This window comes from Schistocerca gregaria, chromosome 9 (genome assembly GCF_023897955.1).
Source record: "Schistocerca gregaria isolate iqSchGreg1 chromosome 9, iqSchGreg1.2, whole genome shotgun sequence".
Taxonomy (NCBI): Eukaryota; Metazoa; Arthropoda; class Insecta; order Orthoptera; family Acrididae; genus Schistocerca; species Schistocerca gregaria.
The window spans coordinates 148,374,663-148,399,953 of NC_064928.1; the positions used below are offsets into that span (position 1 = coordinate 148,374,663).

Consider the following 25,291-nt stretch of genomic DNA (forward strand, 5'->3'; position numbering starts at 1 on the left):
AACATAATCAACGCCATTGTGTATGTGCTTTGTCATGCTATGGATTGCTGAAGAAAAAATATAAGAGGTCCATTTAAAAAAACATAAGTTTGTGTTAAAAAACACAGATGCTTTCATATTAGAATATTTCCAAATATGTACATTCATGGGCCCCAGCCCCACATTGATACCCGTGAAAGTCGTTTTCCAATGGCTGTTATTGTTCCAGAGATATTTTGGGTGGACAAGATCTCTGGGACACCCTGTTTATACTAAGATGGTATCTGTTCTTTCGGACATGTCCAAAAGAACAGATACCATTGGTGACCATGCAGTTCGTTAGAATGAAATTACAATGAAATGAACACCCTTAGCTGCTTACAGGCATTGACATACGTCAACGGGGACAGATGAAAATGTGTGCCTCGACCGGGACTCGAACCTGGGATCTCCTGCTTACATGGAAGATGCTGCATCCATCTGAGCCACCGAGGGCACAGAGGATAGCACAACTGCACGGATTTATCTCTGGCACACCTCCCGCAAAACCCACATTCTCAACGTATTTTCCCGTGCTACATTCATAGTGCCCCCACCCATTATATTCATTACTCGTGGCACGTTGCCAATTCCTGTAAGAGTCTGGGCACTGTTTGTGCATTCACACATAAGAAGAAGATGGTCAAGTGGTCAGTGAACCTTAACTATATTTATACTAAGATGGTACCTGTTCTTTCGCTACTGCTAACACAGGGCTTATCACATGAGAAGCATTTCATATGGCCTGTAATTTGCTCAGACATCACACCTAGTCTTACTCATTATGTGCTGAAATACAAATGTTTAATGACATAAATAAAACACAAATTATATCAATGTAGAATCACAAACTTGATAGAAACTTACTGCATGCTTTCAATTCCATTTATTAAAGGATTTTTGCACAGTGCCACTTTTTTCATCTCTGTTGCCTTTATGATGAGTTCAACAATCCTGAAAAAGAGGAGGCATTAGTAGATGTAAAGAAATGCTCAAAGATTGCATATAACAAGTCATTTTAAACATAAACAGAAAATACCTCAAAAGGTGAAATAAAGTGAGAGAGACAAAAAGATTAACTATTTGTTAAAAAGATTAACTATTTGTTAAAATTACAAAAACACAGATTCAGGCAGGCATTTATTTCAGGAGGGTTAATCCTATGTACGTCAAAAGTAATGCTTAAAACAGAACACACCGCTCCTACTTTTCCACAACAGATTTCTTCTAAGGGAAGAATGAGGAAATGGTTGAGGAAGCTGAAAAATGGGGGAATTTAATGTTGAGCAGATACATTTACCAAGAACATGAGTTATAGGGAAAAAGCTGTTTATATGAACACACAAAATCAACCAGCAGGCAATGCTAGCTCCACTTCAACAATTGTCATCTCCTTCCATGCAATAAAACCACTATGTACCTTACAGACTAGGTATCCACAGTATTTACATCTACTCTAATCAAGTTCTCAACATACTGACCTCCTCTATGAGAAAATCTCTCAAGCAATTTCTTAATCCATCCCTTTGAACAGCATTGTCCCAACTTCAGGCAAAAGAAGCGTTCTCCACTCATCACCCAATACCACTATATGCTTTGAATGAATCATTAGATTACCCTACTGGGCAAGAAAACTTTCAAGTCAAGGTCTGAAATTATAGTCCCATAACACATATCCTACTTTAAGGTTCCTATTTCTGTAATGATTCCCTTGAGAACCTTGTCCCCTGCACTCATCTACTACCTCCTACTCCGTTAACATATTGCACAACATTAAAGGCAGAGGAGTAAGAGGAAGAGCTCACATCATTCACTGGTTGGTGTGTTCATTGGACAGTTTTTTATGGGAGGATGACCACTGCCAAACCAGCAGAAAGCAAGAATGGAATTAGACAAACTGTCTGCTTTGTGGATATCATACTCAGTAGCTCATCTTGCTCTACAGCACAACTCAAATGCCTGCTGCACCACTCAGGTCTTTTAGACCCTCCCACTCAGAGTTAGTTGCCCTGAATGCTGGAGGCAGCAGATTTTTCTCCATCACATCTTCCATCCAGCAACCATCCTAGACATAATTTCTATTAGCTAAACACTAATGCCCTCTTTCCCACACTGTGTTTTTTAGAATCTGGCCTTATTTATTATTTATTCTTCAGCTTATACCTGGATCCTTTCTTTCTTTTATCTTTTTTTTTAGAGTTTCATATCTCAGTCAGTAAAAATGGGATCCTTATAAGATCACTTTGTTTTCAGTCTGTCTATGGTTGTCCAACTGTTAAAAACTCTTTTTCTCGGGAACTGGTAGACACATAAAGTTGAAATTTATGGCACACACTAAGGTCTATACTCCTTTGATAGTGAAATAAATGTAAGCTTCTAAGCTAATGCAATCAAAAGATACACCTATTTATGTCACATATTTTGATACTTGTAGTCACTCATTAAAACCTATAAGATACCTCCCATTGACCTAGAATCATGAGATTTGGCTTCAAGAAGTGTTAATCTGTAATTAAATCACACAAGAAAATATTTCTTTTCACATTTGTTATCAGACTTCAGACTGGAAACATTCTCAAAATCTCGGAATTCCAAGGACTGATATCTCGCCAGTTTCAATGTTGATAACATGCAAAAATCATCAAGATTCTTGGTTCCTGGGACGAACTACCCATATACATAATTAACTTTGTATGGAAATCTCAGAGTGTCCGAGTCCTACTCGCACCAGGTCAATTTTTTTTTTCTTTCTACTAACCATTCTGTTTTTACTTTTTTCTTTCTTTGTACTTTTTAACTGCATTATTTTTTTCACCTTCCTCTTATCAGATTTCAAACTCCCAGAGGTAGAGACCAGTCGACCTTTCTGTGTCTGCAATTTTATCAATGCTAATAAGTGACTCAGGAGAGTGAAGCAATTTAACTTGATTTATATATTACAGCATATAAGTTGAACAGAACTCTGTATAGATGAAGTAACATCAAAATTTTACACAAAACAATTCAATAACTGCTATTCCTTTCACAGAGATAATTAAAACAGTAATTTTCATCCTCACTGTACTCTTGTGTAACTCCCTTTATGTGAACACCCCAAGTCTCTGGATCCTATCATTCATACCAACAACATAATTCACTTTCTGTTACACCTTAACCATGAATATTGAACAATCTGAAGTATATGGGATTTAATTAAAAAACTTCAAATATGTGCCTTGTACTCGAAGTTATATACTCTGACAATGGTGAATTTATTGAATAACAGTATATCTAGCTGTCAACAGGTAAAAAGCTGTTTGTGATATTTCCATGTTGCCAAAAAAACTACTGAGATGCAATGCATGTCAGTTCTACATCTACATCTACATGGATACTCTGTAAGTCACATTTAAGTGCCTGGCATAGAGTTCATCAAACCACCTTCACAATTCTCTATTATTCCAACCTCGTATAGCACGCAGAAAGAACCGACACCTATATCTTCCCATAGGAGCTCTGTTTTCCCTTGTTTTATCATGGTGATCATTTCTCCTTAAGTAGGTTGGTGTCAATATAATATTTTCGCATTTGGAGGAGAAAGTAGCTGATTGGAATTTCGTGAGAAGATTCCATCACAATGAAAAACGCCTTCCTTTTAATAATGTCTATCCCAGATCCTGTATCATTTCAGTGACACTCTCTCGCATATTTTGCTATAGTAGAAAACGTGCTGCCCTTCTTTGTCTTTTTTGGTGTAGTCCATCAGCCCTATCTGGTAAGGATCAAATACTACACAGCAGTATTCTAAAAGAGGACGGACAAGTGTAGTGTAGGCAGTCTCCTTAGTAGATCTGTTCCATTTTCTAAGTGCCCTACCAATGAAATGCAGTCTTTGGTTAGCCTTCCCCACAACATTTTCTATGTGTTCCTTCCAATTTAAGTTGTTCATAACTGTATTTCCAAGACATTTAGTTGAATTTATGGCCTTTAGATATGACTGATTTATTGTGTAACCAAAGTTTAACGAATTCCTTTCAGTACTTGTGTGGATGATCTCACACTTTTTGTTATTTAAAGTCAACTGCCAATTTGTGCACCATTCTAAATCATTTTGCAATTTCTTTTGATCTTCTGATGACTTTATTAATCAATAAGCGACAGCGTCATCTGCAAACAACCTGAGACAGCTGCTTAGATTGTCTCCAAAATCGTTTATGTAGATAAGGAACAATGAAGGGCCTCTGTCAGGCACTTAAATGTGATTTGCAGAGTATCTATGCAGCTGTATATGTAGATGTAACACTACCTTTGGGAACGCCAGAAATCACTTCTGTTTTTCTCGATGACTTTCTGTCAATTAATATGAACTGTGATCTCTCTGACAGGAAATCACAAATCCAGTAACATAACTGAGACAATATTCTATTAGGACGCAATTTCACTACAAGCTGCTTGTGTGGTACAGTGTCAAAAGCCTTCTTGAAATCCAGAAATACAGAATTGATTTGAAATCCCTTGTCAATAGCACTGAACACTTCATGCGAATAAAGAGCTAGTTGTATTTCACAAGAACGATGTTTTCTGAACCCATGTTGACTGTGTGTCAATAGATTATTTTCTTTGAGGTAATCCATAATGTTCAAACACAATATATGTTCCAGAATCCTGCTGCATATCGATGTTAATGATATGGGCCTATAATGAAGTGGATTACTACTACTACTACCTTTCTTGAATACTGGTGTGACCTGTGCAACTTTCCAATCTTTGGGTATGGATCTTTCATCGGATGATTGTTATGTATGGAGCTAATGCATCAGTATACTCTGAAAGAAACCTAATTGGTATACAGTCTGGACCAGAAGACTTGCTTTTATTAAATAATTTAATTTGCTTCACTAATCTGAGGATATTTAATTCTACATTACTCATGTTGGCAGCTGTTCTTGATTCAAATTCTGGAATATTTACTTTGTCTTCTTTTGTGAAGGCATTTCAGAATGCTGTGTTTAGTAACTCTGCTTTGGCAGCACTGTCTTCAATAGTATCTCCATTGCTATCACACAAAGAAGTCATTGACTATTTCTCGCCGTTAACATGCTTCACATACAACCAGAATCTCCTTGGATTTTCTGCCAGGTTTCAAGACAAAGTTTAACTGTGGAAACTGTTATAAGCATCTCGCATTTAAGTCTGTGCTAAATTTCAAGCTTCTGTAAAAATTACCAATTTTGGGGATTTTGCATCTGTTTAAATTTGGCATGTTTGTTTCGTTGTTTCTGCAACAGTGTTCTGACCTGTTTTGTGTACCAGAAAAGATCAGCTCTGTCATTTGTTAATTTATTTGGTATAAATCTCTCAATTGCTGCTGATACTATTTCTTTGAATTCAAGCCACATCTGCTCTACACTTATATTATTGTTGTTCAACAACAATGTGTACTCAACAAAACAATTGTGTGGTTCTTAATGTGGTTGTAAATGCAGAAGGATAACAGTCCACAAACCAAGGAAAATTATATTCATATATACAGAAATAGAATAGATGCAAGACACACATGTCAGATTTAAATTTATATTTTGCATTTGGATATTAAGAACCTGCGCTAAAGTTCCTGCACGTAAGACTGACACAGGAAGATTTTGTACATGGGCAATTTACCTGAGTGCCCCGTAAGCACTTGAATACATCATTATCATACTGTAATAGAAATTCCAATACATAATATTGATGTGCTACTTATAGTAAATTTGTTTGTGTATAGGTTAGGTAGTCAAGCCACAATACAGCTTTCAATTACACAGCATCTATCCATTTGGCAGAAAAGTAAACAACTTCTGAATAGTACTTACTCAAATACAGCCTTATAACTTGTGAATTCTGATCATAGTAGTTATACATTAACAAAACTGCAATATCACACAACAGACAGTGCAGTTTGAAACATCAACAATATTATGAAAATGATAGATTGTTACTTACAGTAAAGCTGGCATGTTGAGCAGAACACAGGCAGACAGGCACAAAAGAAAGACTGTTACATATGTGAACTTTTGGCCAAAAAAAAACCTTCTTCAGGAAGGAGAACAAACACACACACACACAGAAGCAGGCATGCCTCATGCACATATGACCACTTTGTCCGGTCACTCTGATCAGAATGCAATTGTGTCACATTAAACAGACACAGCAATCTGGAGTGGAGTGGAGAAGTGTGAGAGACAGAAAGGGGAGATATATCAGTGCTGCCTGTTCAAGTGTGCAGGGATTAGATGGTGGCAGGAAAAGGCTGCCAGGAGCAGCGAGGGGAGGCTGATGGGAAGAGGAGGGGGAGGGGGAGGGGGGAGGCAGCAAGTGGAAGAAGACAAAGGAAGAGGAGGGGAAAAGACTGGTGGGTGCATTGGGAGAGTGGCACACAATGAGGGTGAGGGAATTGGGAGGAGGAGATACAGCGGGGGGGGCAGTAACTTGTGTGGAGGGTGTGGTGACAGTAGGTTACCATAGATTGAGGCCAGGATGATTTTGGGAATGTAGAATGTGCTGTACTGATAACTACCATATGTGCAGTTCAGAAAAGCTGTTGAACCAACGGCATCGAAAACAGGTAATACGATTTACCCATATCTCTAATGTAGACCTCTGTGATCTGAAATTTCTGATATGCTATGACATCATGGCTGTTGACCAATTCCCATCCTACCACTTTATTTACTTTAGGTCCACGTACTAGAGCAACCGTGACCCAGCCATTACCATCCTCATTGGCATCATTGTTGCTAAGAGTAAAGTTCAAAATTCCACCACAAAAGACTGATAGCCCATGCAGGATGACTTGTGCACCAACAAAGTTCTTGGTGTCAATAGCAATATCGTCTATTGCTTTATATACTGTAGGGCAGTTACACCTTCTCCTCCTATAGTAATGTAGCATCTTCTGTTTGAGCAGTCCAATGCGTTGCTCGAGTGACTGCACAAACACTGATGCCTTCTTAATATTTCTGCTTCTAGTAACACACATCTGCATTTGTCACATTTGTAAACACAGAGCGATAAGCTCAGTCTTCGTGCAGCCAGTTGAGCAACAGCATTGGACCGCTCATACAGAGGATGCCATGTTACTATAGGAGGAGAAGGTGAACCCACACTACAGTGTATAAAGCAATAGACAATATTGAAATTGACACCACGAACTTTGTAGGAGCACAAGTCATCCTGCATGGGCCATCAGTCTTTTGTGGTTGAGTTCTGAACTTTATCCTTAGCAACAATGATGCCAATCAGCACGGTAATGGCTGGGTCATGGTTGCTCTAGTACATGGACCTCAAGTCGATAAAAGTGGCAGGACTGGAATCGTTCAACAGGTGTGGTGTCATAGCATATCGGACATTTTAGATAGCAGAGGTCTACAATAGAGATATGGGTAAATCATATTATCGCAGGACCAGGAATCACCGTGAAATAAATGAATCAGAATCTGTGTCAGTGTGGGTCAAAGGTGTTGACAACTGCAAAAAATTAAAAGTCGTGGGTAATCTCACTCATTGTTTCCAAAAATAAACTACACATTGATCTTGTCAATAGCTGAGAAGCGATTCTTCTCGATGCCGTCTGTTCTAGTTAAAATCAAGCATGCTATGGACAGCTGCACTGTTGTGCCACAGGTGGTCTACTTTGCTCTTGGTCACAGTTTGTTGGTGGCTGTACATCCTGGTGGACAGCTGGATGGTAGTCCTAACAATATTAGAAGCTGTGCAACATTTGCAGAATAGCTGGTGTATGACATCACCGGTTTCACAGGTAGCCTGGCATCTGATGGCGTAGGGTAAGCCTATGACAGAATTGGAATAGGTAGTGCTGTGTGGGTGGATTGGGTAGGTCTTGCACCTGGGTCTTCCACAGGGATATGATATTGTGGCAAGGCATTGGGATTGGAAGTGGCATAGGGATAGACTAGGTTGGTGTGGAGGTTGGGTGGGCAATGGAACATTACTTTAGGAGAGTTGAGAAGGATCTTGGGGTAGGATGTCCCTCATTCCAGAACATGATGACAGATAATCAAAGTCCTGATTAAGGATGTGGTTCAGTTGTTCCAATCCATAGAGATACTGGATGACAAATGTGGCGCTCCTTAGCAGCTGGCTCTTGGAGACAGCGAGAGGGTTGTGTGTGTGTGTGTGTGTGTTTGTGTGTGTGTGTGTGTGTGTGTGTGTGTGTTTGTGTGTGTGTGTGTGTGTGCGTGCGTGCGCGATGTGTGAAATATGTTTTGGACAAGGGAGCCCTTGTCACTGAAGATACACTGTCCCAAGATGGCCAGGCTGTATGAGAGGGATTTTGTATGTGTGCGTGCGTGTGCGTGCGTGTGTGTGTGTGTGTGTGTGTGTGTGTGGAAGGGGTGGGAGATCCGCTGCAATCACTGCATAATTTTTTATATTGATATGACTACCAACCAGGTGTCCATCAGGATGAATTCACACAACCAAATTGTGGCCAAGAGCAAAATGGATCATCTTGCAGCATAACATGCAGCTCAACATAGCATCATGTTATCTTCATAGTGAGTAGTAATATATCTTTTTCATAATATTGTTAAAACTGCAACTTTGTGTTTGGGAAAGTATGTTTAGACAGACAGACAGATATACTCTTCATTCCATATTCAGATCCTTAAGGATGGAAATGCACAATGAAGAAAAATTACTGATACATATTAATGTTCCATCCACAAATCCTAAGAGCAATAGTTCTTTTGGAAGAGGGGTAGGTAAAATACCTTAACATATTTTCACTTCAAAATTAATAGCAAATTTATCATAAACATGTAAATTTACAAACAATGGTGGGCACATTATGGCACTGAAGACCTGCAGAAGTCAGATTTTACATAACACTCACATTATTCACTATTATCAATAATATATACCTCAACCAATTCTATTAACAAACTTGTCAGTGGAATAAAGGAGACAGCACGTTCTGGAAAATAAAACGTTATGGAATGAATGCAGTCAAAGTATAGCAGTTTTTTTTTATTTTTATATTGGCTATATCTGACAACAACCACATTTTAAAAAGAAGATTTGTGCCTTTCAGCACATCTTTAGTATTCTCTTCCAAACTGAATTTATTACCAGGTTTTAATCCCAAGAATTTAACACTGTGGTGCTCTTTTATCTGCTGGTCACTGTTTTTAGATGTATGCTGGGAAGATATCTCTTAAAAGTCCTGAAAAGCATATAGTGAGCCTTTTTGAAAGTTTTGTGGCAAAAAATTGACTAAAAACAATTTATTGATTCCTATGAGAATACCATTAACAGTTCTTTCTAAACCTTTACTTGATTTGCTATTTACTGCAATATTAGTGTCATCTGCAAACAAAACAAACTTAGTGTCTGGTAATGATACTGAAGAAAAGTCATTAATATACAAAAGAAAGGGCTAAGAAGGAATCTTGTCAGATAGGACATATAATCAGTTCTCAGTTGGATGATGACATAGTTTAATATGTGCTCTTCCCTACCGATATCCCTTGTTTCCTGTTAGATATAGTTCCAACCATATTGCAGAAGTTCTTATGACACCATAATATTCTAATTTACTTAAAAGGACTTTGATATTTACAAAATTAAATCACCTTTCACACATCACAGAGTATACCAGTAGCTTATAATTTATTGTTTTTGACAAATTAAGAGCATTCTTCTGTACATATAAATAAACTTCTCAATATCAGAACCCTTCACAAATCCAAACTTCCACAGTACATTATTTGTAGACAGATGGATAAGTAGCCATCTGTATACTACCTTTCAATAATTTTCTGGAAAGCTGGTAAAAGAGAAATTGGACAGAAGTTTATGGCACGTCTTTTATTCCCTTTGTTATAAGGGCTTAACTTGAGCATATTTCAGCCAATCAGGAAATGTTCCAACAACAAATGACTGCTTAAACAAATAATTTAGAAAGTTGCTAAATGCAAAAAACACTCTCCATTTAATTTTTCCAGTACCTCAGCATAACCACTAAATGTAGCCAGTTTTAAAGATTTACAGGGAACATTACTATACACAAAATACAACTTGGTTCTTTTGCAGGGGATGCTTGGGCCATAAGCACAAGACTGACAGTTAGCTTATGGGCTGCTGTAGGGGCACGAGATGTATACAGGAAATGAGCCCCGGCTCTTTTTTATGGGGCCAGTTGCACACTATAATCAAAATGGCTTCCACAGTGCATACTACAATGTTACAGGGTGTCATGTCACTTAGTAGCTAAGATAGGCAATGTGCAAAAACATATCACTCTGACCTTAAGTTAGCCTGCTTCAACTGATTCCTTCTCACCCATAAAAGTGACAAGTTATATCCAACATAACCTCCAATCCCTACTCAAAACCTTAGGCCCTTCACTGAATCTCTTCCCTGAATCCATTTCCCTCCTCACTTCTATGACACCTTGCACAGCAACCTTATACATGCTGCCCAAAATCCACAAATCCAACAATCCTGGATGCCCCATTGTGGCTGGTTACTGCACTCCCACTGACAAAATTTCAGCCCTATTGACCTACACAGCCAACAAATAGCTCATAATCTAGCCTCCTCCACTGACTCTCCACCACCCCCAACCTTTACCTCCTGGATCCCTACTCATCACTGCTGATTCCACCTCCCCATACACCAGCATCCCTCATGCCCATGGTCTTACCACTATTTAACACAACTTTTCTCAACTTCCTTCACACTCCAAACTCACTACCTCATTCCCCATCCATTTGACTATTTTTCCTTGGAAAGGAAGGTATACAAACTAATGTGTGACACAGCCATGGGCACCTGCATGGCTCCATCCTATGACAATCTGTTCATGTGCCATGGTCACCTAAAAGAGATCTTCCTAGCCTCCCAGGGCATTGACCTACTCTCTGACAGCTCTATCCATGCCTCTGTTCATATCAACCTCCTCCCCCCCTCCAACAATGGTGTCTGCATCTTGACAGTTGTCTACCCTTACACACCAAAAAATCCCTCCCTTACAGCCTGGTCACCTGGGGATGGTGTATCTACAGTGACAAGAAATCCCTTGACCAGTATGCTGAGGTTCTCACTGAGACTTTCACTGACAGGCACTATCCCCCAGACCTTGTCTGCAAACAGACCTCCTGTTCCATTTTCCCATGCACCTCAAATCCTCCCCCCCACCCCCACCCCATCCCCCACCACCAATAACCAGCCACACCAGTCCCCCCCTCATCGTCCAGTTCCACCCCAGACTGGAAAAATTGAACCACATTCTTTGCCAGGGCTTTGATTACTACCATCATGCCATAAAATTAGAGACATCCTTCCCTCCCCTTCTAAAATGGTGTTCTGCCACCCACCCTACCTCCACAACGTCCTAGTCCATCACTATGCTAATAGCAGTCCCAACCCCTGAGCCACAGGGGTCATATCTCTGGAGAAGATAACGGTAAAAGACCTTCCCTATCCACCCACCCAGCACTTCCTGTTCCAGTCCTGTCACAGGATTATCCTACCCCATCAGAGGCAGAGCCACCTGTGAAAAGCAGCCATATTATACACCAACTCAGCTACACCATTTTTCAGTTTTTACATTGATATGACTACTGTCCAGGAGGATGAATGGCCACTGCCAAACTCTCACCATGGAGATACTGGACTACCCTGTGGCACAACATACAGCCCCACTTAAGATACTTGACTTCCAGGGCTGCTGCACAACCCTGGACATCTGGATCCTCCCTTCCACTACCAGCTTTCCTGAACTGCACAGATGATCACTATCCTTATAATACATTCTCTGCTCATGAAATCATCCTAGCCTCAACGTAATGTCCCCACATCCTCCACCCAACAATTCTCACACCTTTGTCATGTCACCTCCTCATAATTCACCTTCCATCACCCTCATTGTGTGTTCCTCTCTGGTGCATCCACCGGTCTTTTCCTCTTCCCTATTCTCTCCTTTCCTCTGCCTACTTTTCATCCTCCTCTCCCTCCCCCACAGAATCCTGACACTGCATGCTTCAGTCTTTTCCTGCCACCTCCAGTCCATGCACATTCAGTGAGGCAGCACTGATTTCTCTTTCACTACCTGTATCCTGTTACCCCTTCCCTTTCCCCTCCCACTTCCCTGCCATGCTCCAGATTGCTGCTCCCATTCAACGTGTTTCTGTTGCAGTCTGGACAGAGTGGCGAAAGGTAGGAGTCATGCAAGAATGAGATGCACTTGCTTGTGCGGACATTTGTGTGTATCTATTTTCTGGAGAAGGCTTTGGCCAAAAGCTAATACGCAAGGGATTTTTAATCATACGTTTCTGCAACTCAATGTGTCATCTTTACAGATTATAGCAATCTATCCTTTTCATAATACTGAAGTTAAATTGTGGGTATAGTAGAATTATATTCACTTAACTGAAATTGTTTGTAATGGTGGTTACAAACATATCATTTTATATATAGCCTTGTTGCACTGTAAGGCACCATCCTCTACAGACTGCATTCTCGTGGTGTAACTATTTGCACATACCACACGGGAGAACTGTTAGTAATAATAGGTATAAACATCACAGAGAATGAAGGACTGTAAGCATGCTCAGGAAGCCAAGTATTTAAAATGACTGTTCACAAAAGGCAGTAAATATGGGTTCTTGTCCTGGTCTGGCACACAGCTGCAATCGTCACTACATATCCAGAACATATCTGTGTTAAAATGCTTGCTGAAAGTGCCATGTATTCATGAAAGAAACACCATTAACAGATTAAATAATTTCTTTTCGAACATTATATACAGGAACCTTATTACCAGTTCTAGACAAAATTGATGGGCATTTTATACTTTGAGTGAAGTGCAATATCTAAGTACAGAAGAATCATCTTTAACTGCTTGTGTACATGTATCTATTACTTTGTGAAAGTCCATCCCTGTCCAAAAGTAACGATATCCAATAAAAGTGTATTTTGATATTTTACCAACTTAGAGAGAACATCACAAAGAACTTTTTATGTAATGATAGTTGTATTACTTGGTCAATTAATCAGATCAAGTTTCTGGGGTGTAAGCATCATTCATCCAAGAAACAGATTCCATCCATGATGACCTGGATCATAGAAAAGTATGTTTAATCCTAATCTTCTGTCCTTAAAGTAGCATTTACTGACAATAATGTGAAAACTTTTAACAATATATGTGAAAGCCATTGCAGGAACTGTGGGAAATACATTGATTAGCCAGAATGTTATGAGCACCTATCCAATGGCCGGTATGTCCACCTTTGGCACGGGTAACAGTAGTGATGGATCATAGCATGGAAGCAATGAGGCCTTGGTAGATTGCTGGAGAGACTTGGTACCACATTCCCATACATTCTGGAGAAAGGAGTGATAAGCTCTGACGCCACATTCAATCACATCCCAGAAGTGTTCGATCAGGTACAGATCTTGTGAGTTTGGGGACAAGCGTATCAACTGGAACTCATCACTGTGTTCATCAAACTACTCCCTCACACTCCTGGCCTTGTGATATGGTGTATTATCTTGCTGAAAAATGCCACTGTCATAGGGAAACATGATCATCATGAAGGGATGTACGTGGTCTGCTACCGGTGTACAACAATCCTTAGCTGTCATGGTATCTTGCATGAGCTCCACTGGACCCATGGATGCCCACGTGAATGTTCCCCAGAGCATATTGGAGCTGCTGCCAGCTAGTCTCCATCCCACAGTATGGGTGTCAAGGAGCTGTTCCCCTGGAAGACAACAGATTTGTACCCTCTCATCAGCACGATGAAGAAGGTATCGGGATTCATCAGACTATCCAACTCTCTGCAGCTGCACCATTGTCCAGTGCCAATTGGCACATGGCCATTTCAGTTATAGTTGCCAATGTTATAGTGTTAATGTTGGCACTTGCACCAGACATAGGGTGTGGAGGTCCATCGTTAGAAGTGTTTGGTGCACTGTGTGTTCACACACACTTGCACTCCGCCCAGCATTAAAGTCTGATGTTAGTTCTGTTACAGTTTGCTGCCTGTCATGTTTTACCAGTCTGCCCAGTCTATGATATCCGACATTTGCAATGAGGGGTGACTGCCCAACCCCACGACGTCTGGATGGGGTTTCACCTGTGTTTGCCACATATTGAAAACACTAACCACAGCACTCCTCAAACACCTGATGCTCACTGATACTACATGCACCATGCATTTGTCTGACTAACAGTCATTCCTTGCCAGGTGATGGTACTATTGCCTGGTCAGGTTTACATTGACGGAACATTAGTGGTCATAATGTTCTGGGTGATTAGTGTAAATATACAATACTAACACTTCTAAGAAAGGGTTCAAGAGCTTCTTTATGGCAGAATGAAATAAGTAATGTAACAGAAGGATAAAAAGCTGAATTCAATCTGCAGAAATAAGGTAATTCAAGTCAGCTCTAACAAAGGAAACTTCCCATAGCAACCCTTTCAGATTTAGTGGTATAAGGGCCCAGTGGACATCACAAACTGAGCAGAGACCAAATACAAAAACAGGAAGAATGTGTACTCAACTGTGAAATAAAAAGCAAAATAGAAACAGTGAATGGTCCAACAACAAGAAGAGCAATATAAAGCCACTTCAGAAAACAATGGTACTGTCATCAAGTCGTCACAGAGTTGGACTGTCAAGTGGGCAAGTCATGTTCAAACCTATATTCAAATTTGTGTCTGTGTCATGGTGTAATATCTCTTTGCAACAGCAAGGTGTAAGGAATGGATCTATAACAACAGATGATTCCAAACTACTACTCTAATAGCAGCCAAAAGGACACGGCTTATGAATGGGAACCGCAAACTTTTGATGACAAGCCTACAAGTCGACCAAATCCTGCACCAGAAAACACGTCTGGTGTGTCATCCATGGCATTAGTGACAGTTCACACATCATATGACAGGAATCTCTTACCGATACATCTAATTTGTACACGTGGTAAGTGAGTGAGATATGCCTCCTTGCCCAATTGTGGCATTCATATGAATGTGAATGTGATCACTCGCAAGGAAATGATGAAAACATAATAGTTTGTCACATAAGCTGCAACAAATGAATGTAGCAGTTTCACAATCACACAGTTCCTTTGTGCTCTAAAACATATATTTTTAATGTTTTTGAAGTTGCATTCCATTTTGGAAGTTCTGACTCTTTTAATTCCTTTGTTGTAACATGGTTCACACCCGTATGTTTGCTGTTTTCATTCCTGTGAGATGTCTATGTGGTATCTCACCTGCTCTCATTTGTAATGGTAATGTATTCTTACCACATAACTCATATTCTACAACCAATATATAGTATGACAACTGCCAAGACTACAAAAAGAGAACAAACAATTCATTGACTGAACAGACAGTTCATAATGTTGTGCAACATAAACAAATAAATAAAAATATGTGGTATGAGAGAGTTCTGAATGCGGTTCATCCACTTTGCAGTCCAACACCACAACCACTTAACCATGATGCCTCAGCCATTCATCTGCGTTCAATACTGCACTTCTTAAGCTTGGAACATTCACTGTTCCTATTTTGCTTTTTCTTCACAGTTCAGTATACGTTCTTTCTGTTTTCATGCTTAATCTGTGTTCAGAAAGTTTTCCTTGTAAGTGTCACAAAAGAATTAAACAATGACTCATTACAGTTCAAGGAGAAGGAGATATGGTGACAGACCACATATTAGATGTTGTCTACAGATTTGGAATTAACATCAGTGGACTGCAAGGTCTGCTGATGGAGAGAGGAAGAGAAAGAAGAAGAAGAAGCAGAGATTTTACAATACTGTATCTAGTCTTAGAATATTTTACGTATTTTGTGAAATGACAAAATTAAAATAATTTTGAAGGTTTGAAATTACTAAAATTGAGTAATGTCAAACAAATAGGTGTAAATAAAATAGAAAGAAACTTCCACATGGGAAAAATATATTAAAAACAAAGATTCCAAGACTTACCAAGCGGGAAAGTGCCGGCAGACAGGCACAGTGAACAAAAGTGTGTTCATCTCCACTTTACTTCATCACATAGGAGAAGTGAAGTACAGAATATCAGTCACCATAACTTTTGTAAAAGCAGATACATTGTGTAAACTTATGAGAAATTTAGCTATCATCATGCTGCTGCTGGCGGACACACAGAGGATTCGTAATAGCTCAACTAAAACTTTAAGATTCTGAGAGTATTTTGAAATCCATCCCCTGTTTGTAGCATGTTTTTTATCAATAAATATGGAGTATTGAATTCAGGTCATTCTTTTTGAAACACTCTGTATATAAACTACCTGCTGATAGAAGTACTCTTTAAAAAGTAACATATAATGTCATAAAAACAAGTTAAAAATGTTGCATGTGAAACACTTCAGGCCACTGTTCATAAGTTGAGCTGAAACATGTATGCAAAAGATAAATTGAACATTACACATAAACAGAAATGCAAGCATACACACAGAGGACGATTCAACTGCCCCTATCATTATTGTTTTATGCACCCTGCAATATTATCACTGGCCTTCATAATGAATGACATGTGAGATTTTCACATTGTCTCGTTTGCTACACACAAATTACTAGCACTAGAGAAAAATGAGCCACACCTTTTTGTAGTAAATTTAATGCAGTTAAATTTTGTACTGGGATACATTTTCACTAGAGGCCACAGTTTTTGAATTATCCAAGGAAAATGTACATAAGTGACCTCCACCCCCACACTTATCCCTCACCATTCAGGACTTCTAGTATGTTGCTCATGGCACTCCCTTGTACCACAGTACTGAAATTTTCTGACTATGTGACCTGTCCTCAATATTCAATCCTTTTTGTTTGCTATTGATTGGGCTATTATGCCACCAGCACAGTCGGTCACTTCATTATGTGTCTGTGAGGGTAATGAATGAGAAACATCTTTTGTAAATGATAAGTTAAAAACCAATTGCATTGACAACTCAATCCTAACGTAACCTCTACAAGCAGAGTAGTTTCACAGTAGAAGTCCTGAGGAATACGTAATTGTTTACTTTATGCTGCTAAAATTCACAAAATTTACACAAACATCAATTTTACAATCGGTACGGGCTTCATTAAGCTGGTAGCATAATAAGGCCAGATAATGAAGACCAAAAAAAGGTCAAATATGACAAATAAATTGCACAGTCACAAATATTTGTACAATGGTAGGAGAGAGTGCCAACACACTAGAAATCCTGACTGATGAGGTCTGAGTGTGGTTATGGGGGCGCATTGGAAGGTCGCTTTTGCATGTTTCTCTTGAACTGCTTTAAATTTAGCACAAAAAGGGCTTGCTTTTTTTTTTCAACTAATAGTTTGCGATGAGTGAGCAATATAATATGAAAATCTCACATGTAGTTTATGAAGGCCAGCTATAACATTGCAGGTTGCATAAAATGACAGCAGCAGGGGCAGCTGAATCACTGTGTGTGTGTGTGTGTGTGTGTGTGTGTGTGTGTGTAAGATTACTATCAGCTGAAAATCAACATAACAATATCATGTAAGATCAAAAGATTTTTTGTCTGCAACAAAAGCGCTGCATCTTATTTCAGCCTGATATTTAGTTAATAACATGATCGGGACTGTCTTGGATGAAATATTCACAAATGAAGACGATAAGTAGTAGTTCAGTGTTTAATTGAAGTACCGAGTTGTGATAAGAGATAAGCAACAGTGAAATTGGCACAAAGATTATGTCACATAAAAACAGATGGTCCTGCATAGGAAGGGACACAATAGTAACTTCCATTTGCTCTCCTCCCCTTCCCCCCTTTCCACTTCACTATAGCTAAATCCATGAATCTACATCTACATGCACACAATCTTCTCCGGAGACTCCCTTGTCCTCAATCCACACTTCCATTTCATTTACTCTGGTCTAGTTTATATGCTTGTCAAGTCCAACACATATTCTATGCTGTGAGTGTTTGCCTTTACTCCGTCTGTTATTTGAAACTAAATTACATTTTTGTTCGAAATTGACTACATTAGGTAAAAAGGAAATTATCAATATGTAATGACAATGATCAGAACAGTTCCTCTACAATGCAAATGATTTTTCTAATATATTTTCCAAAACTCACATCTTGCACATTATTTTCTCACAAAGACGTCCAGTTCTGGTCTTTTGTATCCTTCAGGGAAAAGGACATGTGTGTGTGTGTGTGTGTGTGTGTGTGTGTGTGTGTGTGTGTGTGTGTGTGTGTGTGTGAGTGAGAGAGAGAGAGAGAGAGAGAGAGAGAGAGAGAGAGGAGAGATATCACCTTGGGTCACCACAGCGTGCAGCGAGGTGCAGTGCTGCTTGTTGAGTGTCTTCCCTCACGATGTTGGCATCAGCACCCATCTCAAGAAGAACTTCAACTGTTTTTAAAGAGCCTCCTCGAACAGCCAACATCAGTGCTGTGTCTCCTAAGGACTCTCCGAACTGACTGTATACAAAATGAATATTTATGAAATACACTCCTGGAAATTGAAATAAGAACACCGTGAATTCATTGTCCCAGGAAAGGGAAACTTTATTGACACATTCCTGGGGTCAGATACATCACATGATCACACTGACAGAACCACAGGCACATAGACACAGGCAACAGAGCAGGCACAATGTCGGCACTAGTACAGTGTATATCCACCTTTCGCAGCAATGCAGGCTGCTATTCTCCCATGGACACGATCGTAGAGATGCTGGATGTAGTCCTGTGGAACGGCTTGCCATGCCATTTCCACCTGGCGCCTCAGTTGGACCAGCGTTCGTGCTGGACGTGCAGACCGCTTGAGACGACACTTCATCCAGTCCCAAACATGCTCAATGGGGGACAGATCCAGAGATCTTGCTGGCCAGGGTAGTTGACTTACACCTTCTAGAGCACGTTGGGTGGCACGGGATACATGCGGACGTGCATTGTCCTGTTGGAACAGCAAGTTCCCTTGCCGGTCTAGGAATGGTAGAACGATGGGTTCGATGACGGTTTGGATGTACCGTGCACTATTCAGTGTCCCCTCAACGATCACCAGAGGTGTACGGCCAGTGTAGGAGATCGCTCCCCACACCATGATGCCGGGTGTTGGCCCTGTGTGCCTCGGTCGTATGCAGTCCTGATTGTGGCGCTAACCTGCACGGCGCCAAACACGCATACGACCATCATTGGCACCAAGGCAGAAGCGACTCTCATCGCTGCAGACGACATGTCTCCATTCGTCCCTCCATTCACGCCTGCCGCGACACCACTGGAGGCGGGCTGCACGATGTTGGGGCGTGAGCGGAAGACGGCCTAACGGGGTGCGGGACCGTAGCCCAGCTTCATGGAGACGGTTGCGAATGGTCCTCGCCGATACCCCAGCAGCAACAGTGTCCCGAATTTGCTGGGAAGTGGAGGTGCGGTCCCCTACGGCACTGCGTAGGATCCTACGGTCTTGGCGTGCATCCGTGCATCGCTGCGGTCCGGTCCCAGGTTTACGGGCACGTGCACCTTCCGCCGACCACTGGCGACAACATCGATGTACTGTGGTGACCTCACGCCCCACGTGTTGAGCAATTCGGCGGTACGTCCACCCGGCCTCCCGCATGCCCACTATACGCCCTCGCTCAAAGTCCGTCAACTGCACATACGGTTCACGTCCACGCTGTCGTGGCATGCTACCAGTGTTAAAGACTGCAATGGAGCTCCGTATGCCACGGCAAACTGGCTGACACTGACGGCGACGGTGCACAAATGCTGCGCAGCTAGCGCCATTCGACGGCCAACACCGTGGTTCCTGGTGTGTCCGCTGTGCCGTGCGTGTGATCATTGCTTGTACAGCCCTCTCGCAGTGTCCGGAGCAAGTATGGTGGGTCTGACACACCGGTGTCAATGTGTTCTTTTTTCCATTTCCAGGAGCGTATTTTGTAAAGCAAGTGTACACAATTATTAAAATGCTAAGCATCCATATAAAAACAATCACACAAATGTCTAAATTTGTACAGAATAAGTATGACTTCGAAATCTACTTCTACATCTATATTCCACAAATCATCATGAAGTGCATGGAAGAGGGTATGTCCAACTTATTAGGGTTTCTTCCAATTCTAACCACGTATGAAGTGTGGGAAGAATGATTGTCTGAATCCCTCTGTGTGTGTGTGTGTGTGTGGTAATTATTCTAATCTTATCCTCACAATCCCCATGTGAGCTATATATAGCGGGTTGTAGTATAATCCTAGAGTCATCACTTACAGCCAGTTCTAGAAACTTTGCTAATAGACTTTCTCGGGATAGTTTACATCTCCCTTCAAGAGTCTTCCAGTTCATTTCCTTCAGTATCTCCATGCCACTCTCCCACGGATCAAACAAACCCATGACTATTCTTGCTGCCCTTCTCTGTATACCTTCAATAACCCTTCTAGCCCTATTTGGTATGTGTCACACACACTTGAGCTATAGTCTAGAATGGGTTGCACAAGCAATTTGTAAGCAATCTCCTTTGTAGACTGATTGCACCTGCCCATTCTACCAATAAACCGAAGTCCACCATGTGCTTTATCCACAACTGAACCTATGTGATCATTCAATTTCATATCCCTACAAAGTGTTACACCAAAGTATTTGTATGAGTTGACCGATTCGAACAGTGACCCATTGACATTATAGTTACAGGATACTATGTTTATCTGTTTTGTGAAGTGTGTAATTTTACATTTTTGAAGATTTAAAGCTAGCTGCCAATCTTTATGACACTTTGATATCTTATGAAGATCTGATTGAATACTTACGCAGCTTCTTTAAAATAGTACTTCATTATAAATAACTGCATCATCTACAAAAAGTCTGAGATTACTATTAATATTGTCTGCAATGTCATTGATATGCAATATTAACAGCTAGGGTCCCAACACACTTCTCTTGGGCAGACCTGAAGTTACTTCTGGATCTGATGGTGACTCTCCATCCAAGATAACATGCCTACCAAAAAGTCCTCAATTCAGACACAAATTTCACTTGATACCCCATATGATCTTAATTTTGACAATAAGTGTAGGTGTGGCACTGAATCAAATGATTTTCAGAAATCAAGAAATGCTGCATCTACCTGACTGCCTTGATCCAAAGCATTCACTATTAAATGTGAGAGAAGTGGCAAACTGATGACTGATTTCAACACTATATTGTTTTGCCAAACATAATTACTGGGGAGATTGTTCATCATAGTCTTTTTTTCACCTAACAACTTGGGAGGGAGGCAGAGTGGGGTACTTAACTGTACTAAAGATTGTCATGTGATAAACAATAAAACACTGCTTTTTTGTTCCCAAATTTTACATTTTCCTGCTTTTCATGTTCATTTTTGTTGGTCCCAACAGTAGTCCTATCCTCTCAGTATAATGCTTTCCAGTCATTAATAATCTGTGCTACAACATTTTCTCTATTTTAAGCTGTCTTTCACATTATCACAACCTTTAACATTGATTTTCATACAGATTTCTGCAAGAAGAGCATCATATTCCTGTTCAAAGCCAGCAGACTATATGCTAAGTTATTGACTGCGTAATATAGCATTAGTGCGGAAAGCGAGATTTTCATTGTCAATGAGTTGGGTCATGGCCACCAGTATTATAGGTTGACAGTGTTTAGTAGGATGGGAAAGTATGCTGGGTCACTGCCTTAATAATAATCATGATCTGATGATAGTGTCTCTTGTAGTAACCTTTTTCCTGTTCACTGCATTGTATTACAACACTGTTAATTCAATTTTACAATCACTTACACAAATAAACACCACTTTTGCAGATGGCCATTTCTATTGTGGATTTTGACAAATCATCTTTACTTCTATGTGGAATACGCTAATTAATACTAGACACGCAATCATAGATTGGTACAACCTGATGTCAAGAAGCAAACATTCCTCCTCAAAATGTTCTGTATCGTGATGACAATTTTCACCCTCTTTCCCATTCAGTATGTCCCTGAACTGAATGACCTCCTTGTCAGCAACAAGATGTACATCTTGTGCCTATTGTTCTCTGTTTACAAAGACTGCCAACTTGAGTGTTTTAACCAATACTGTGCTACAAGTTTTATTTACCATAATTTTCTATTGATTCTAAACAATAAGGTTCACATTAAAACACAAATATCTTTTAAATGTGGTTTCATGGAAGACTTTCTTCTGTGCGTTATTTACACCTTTGGACATGATCGGAATAAGAGGGAAACCTGCATGCATGTTTGTGTGTGTCAACTCTCAGCTACTGTCTTTGTGATCAATGCTTTGTATACTGTGGAGTGACAAGTGCAACTAACTGGCATTACAAAGAAACAAAAGCAATTAATTATTTCAGATTTTTAAATTGTTTTAACTTCATATTTTAAACAATATACAGAGAATGACAGTAAGACTAATTTATTCATTTTTGCTTGCTGTGTTGCCCCTGCTTCCCTGTATTTTACACTTTCCTGCATTTTACATTTTTTTGGGTCACTCTGCTGAAAAGTGTAAAAGGGGGTTTTACTACATATAGACAGTATGTGTACACATAGTTAACTGCCACAACCTGAGTCTAACAGGGCAGGTCACTGCAGTGTACCATGAACCGTGTGGAAACTGAAATTGATTCTGACTCGGTTGCCAAAAATTCCAGACAGAGGGAACATTATGACTGCAAGAAACAAGAAGCGCAACTGTTACTGACAAATGTAAGGTGGATAGATGTTACATAACAACACACAATCCAACAGAGTTTCAAATCAAAGTTCAAGTAGTGAGGAAACAGTTGCATTCCACAGTGACAATGCTTGAGATGTCACTATAGTGTGCATCATTTACGACGGCGGCCGAGTTCACATTCGTTCTGCGCATCTGATGTCACAAAACACAGTCAGCCAATGAACAGAGAATGATGTTGCCAGAGCTCGACGGCAGTGCAGAGCACAGACGAGTGTCTTCAGTTTTAGAAACGTTCAGTCATAAATAAAGTAATTGAACAAAAGCAATGTCTTGATAGCAGACTTTCTATTATAGAAAGTTTGGAAAAAGCGTTATTTATATCAATTGCTTCATATTCTATTGATGAATTAAACCAAACAAGCAATAAGCCTCCTAATTCAGGAGATAGCAAGGAAAGGTGTTTGTATCATTCTTACGAGCTGCTTTTCTGCAATTGTTTATTTCCTATTGTACTTCGATGAAGCGTGAGTAATTCATAGTCATACCAACAGTGTTTGTTGGTATTTTGTGTGATGTTTTATAGTCCTCCAGGAATTTTATTGAATGAAGAGTTGCATTAGCATAAATGGTTAAGGTGTTTGGCTGCTAAGTGCACTCTCGCTTCGCGCGTCGGGCGACTAGGTTGTGCTCTTAGTTCCGCCTCTACTGTAGCGCAGCGTGTTTTCCTCCTGTCAGTTTAGTGCCGTGTTGGTCTCCGTGCGCGTCGCATCACTGGTTGTCGGCTGGTGTTTGGTGTTCGTGCGGCCCTTCCTGTCGCGGCGTCGTCTCTCGCCGTGATGTCCACCATGGTTCCCACGAAAGTTCCGCATACAGGTACAGTCAGTTTTACCTGTGACAAATCCACGCATCACGTCCAGCCCGGTTCTTTGGAGATACATGACTGGTTAGTCGATACAGTTAAGGTCACTACTGATCAGATGCATACCGCATATTTCGACAGCGAATTATATGTGTTTTTTGTTAAGTTTCTTGACCCGCTCCAGGTTGATAGGCTACTTTCTCGTCATGGTTCTCAGGTACCTTTTACGCACTGTGATGGTTCTACTAGTATGGTTCTCTTGGCAAATGCAGAAGTGATATATACGAATGTTCGGGTATTTAACCTTCCGCCCGAGGTTGACGACTGTTTTCTGAAGTCCGTTTTGCTTCCTTATGGGGACGTACGCCATATTCGAAAGGAACGCTGGTCTGCTCAGCACGGCTTACAGGTATATAGTGGTATTCGGTCGGTGGAAATGGTGGTCAAAAAACCTATTCCTTCTCACCTACAGGTATGTGGTTATAGGGTCCATATCACGTACAGTGGCCAGGAAGGAACATGTTATTATTGTAATGAAACTGGTCATTTCCGTACTAATTGTCCGCGGCGTGTGGTGGTATTAAAACCTACATACGAACAGCGTAAAAAATTGACTTTAGCTGATCTTCTCCCGCAAAGATCTCGGACTGAATCGCTCACTGTTACTGAGGGACGCAGTGATCCGTTGCCCGACAACGGCCGTGATTTTCCCCCGTTGTCCTTGAGTAGGGATGTTGCTGCCCTTAATTCCGATGTGCCCGCGCTGATTTCTCACAACAAGCGTCGGCGAACACAGGATGATGCGGCTGATGAATCTTCCTTATTGGCTCGCCCTTCCGATGGGCCTCCGGTAAAGGACTCTCTTTCTCAGTCGGAAATCGTGGATGAGGACGCCACAGATGCTATCACGCCTTTGCAGAAGCTCCCGGACACCTTATCTGACGTTGTTCCTGCTGCCGCGGCAACCTCTTCGGAGACACCCGTGACGGAACTTGCTTCTGGTTGCCACGTGTCTTCTCCGGTTCTCTCTGACACTTCTCCTATTGACTCTGTTTCGCATCCCCCTTCTGGAATTTCTGTCGCCCCCTCTGGGTCACAGCCTCCTCCCATCAAACAACTGATTGATTCTCCAGAGCCAGTGGATCCCGTTGTTCTTCACCAACTGTCCCACCATGAACCCATGTCTGCGGACGAGTGGGATGTAGAGGCCTCTCTCCCGCAATCTGACACGGAATGTCTACATGATGCTCCCACGCAGCCGAACGCTGCAGCGTCGACACCGCGGAGCCGCAGTCGAATCCGTAAACAGCCACAGAGAGCCGCGTCACGGCCGAAGAAAAAGCAGTGGGAAGATGAGGGTTCTGTTTCGTAGTTTTTCTCTCTGTGGTTCAGCGCTTGTTTCTGGTATGATTACTTGTATGTTGCTCCGTCAGCTGACGGCTCTCTACCGATCTTGTTCTTGTTGAAGTTCCATGCAAGCATATACATTTCTTACTCTGAATATTAACAGAATATGTTCTGAGCTTCGGCTCGCCGCTTTGCGACAGTCTATCTATCAGTCTGGGGCAGATGTTGTTTTTTTACAGGAAGTCCTATTCGACCAGTTTTCCCTTCATGGGTTCTCGACGTTTTTTAATGTCGCTTCCGAACTTTCTACGTTCACTGCCTAGTTTTATAGAGAAGGCATTCCGTTGATGAATTTCGAAGTACTCGACAGTGGAAGGGGGATCGGGTGCACGTT

At 40.9% G+C, this 25,291-nt stretch overlaps 1 protein-coding gene across 1 annotated transcript in view; it reads right to left on the reverse strand.

Moving 5' to 3' along the window:
• Nucleotides 1–881: 881 nt before the first annotated feature.
• LOC126291469 (uncharacterized) overlaps nucleotides 882–25,291 on the reverse strand; it is a 42,527-nt gene continuing 18,117 nt past the window's right edge. The window contains exons 3-4 of the mRNA XM_049984980.1: nucleotides 18,311–18,475; nucleotides 882–972 (exon numbers count right to left, since the gene is read on the reverse strand). Of these exons, the coding sequence (XP_049840937.1) occupies nucleotides 882–972; nucleotides 18,311–18,475 (256 nt within the window). The remainder of the gene's footprint in view (nucleotides 973–18,310; nucleotides 18,476–25,291) is intronic.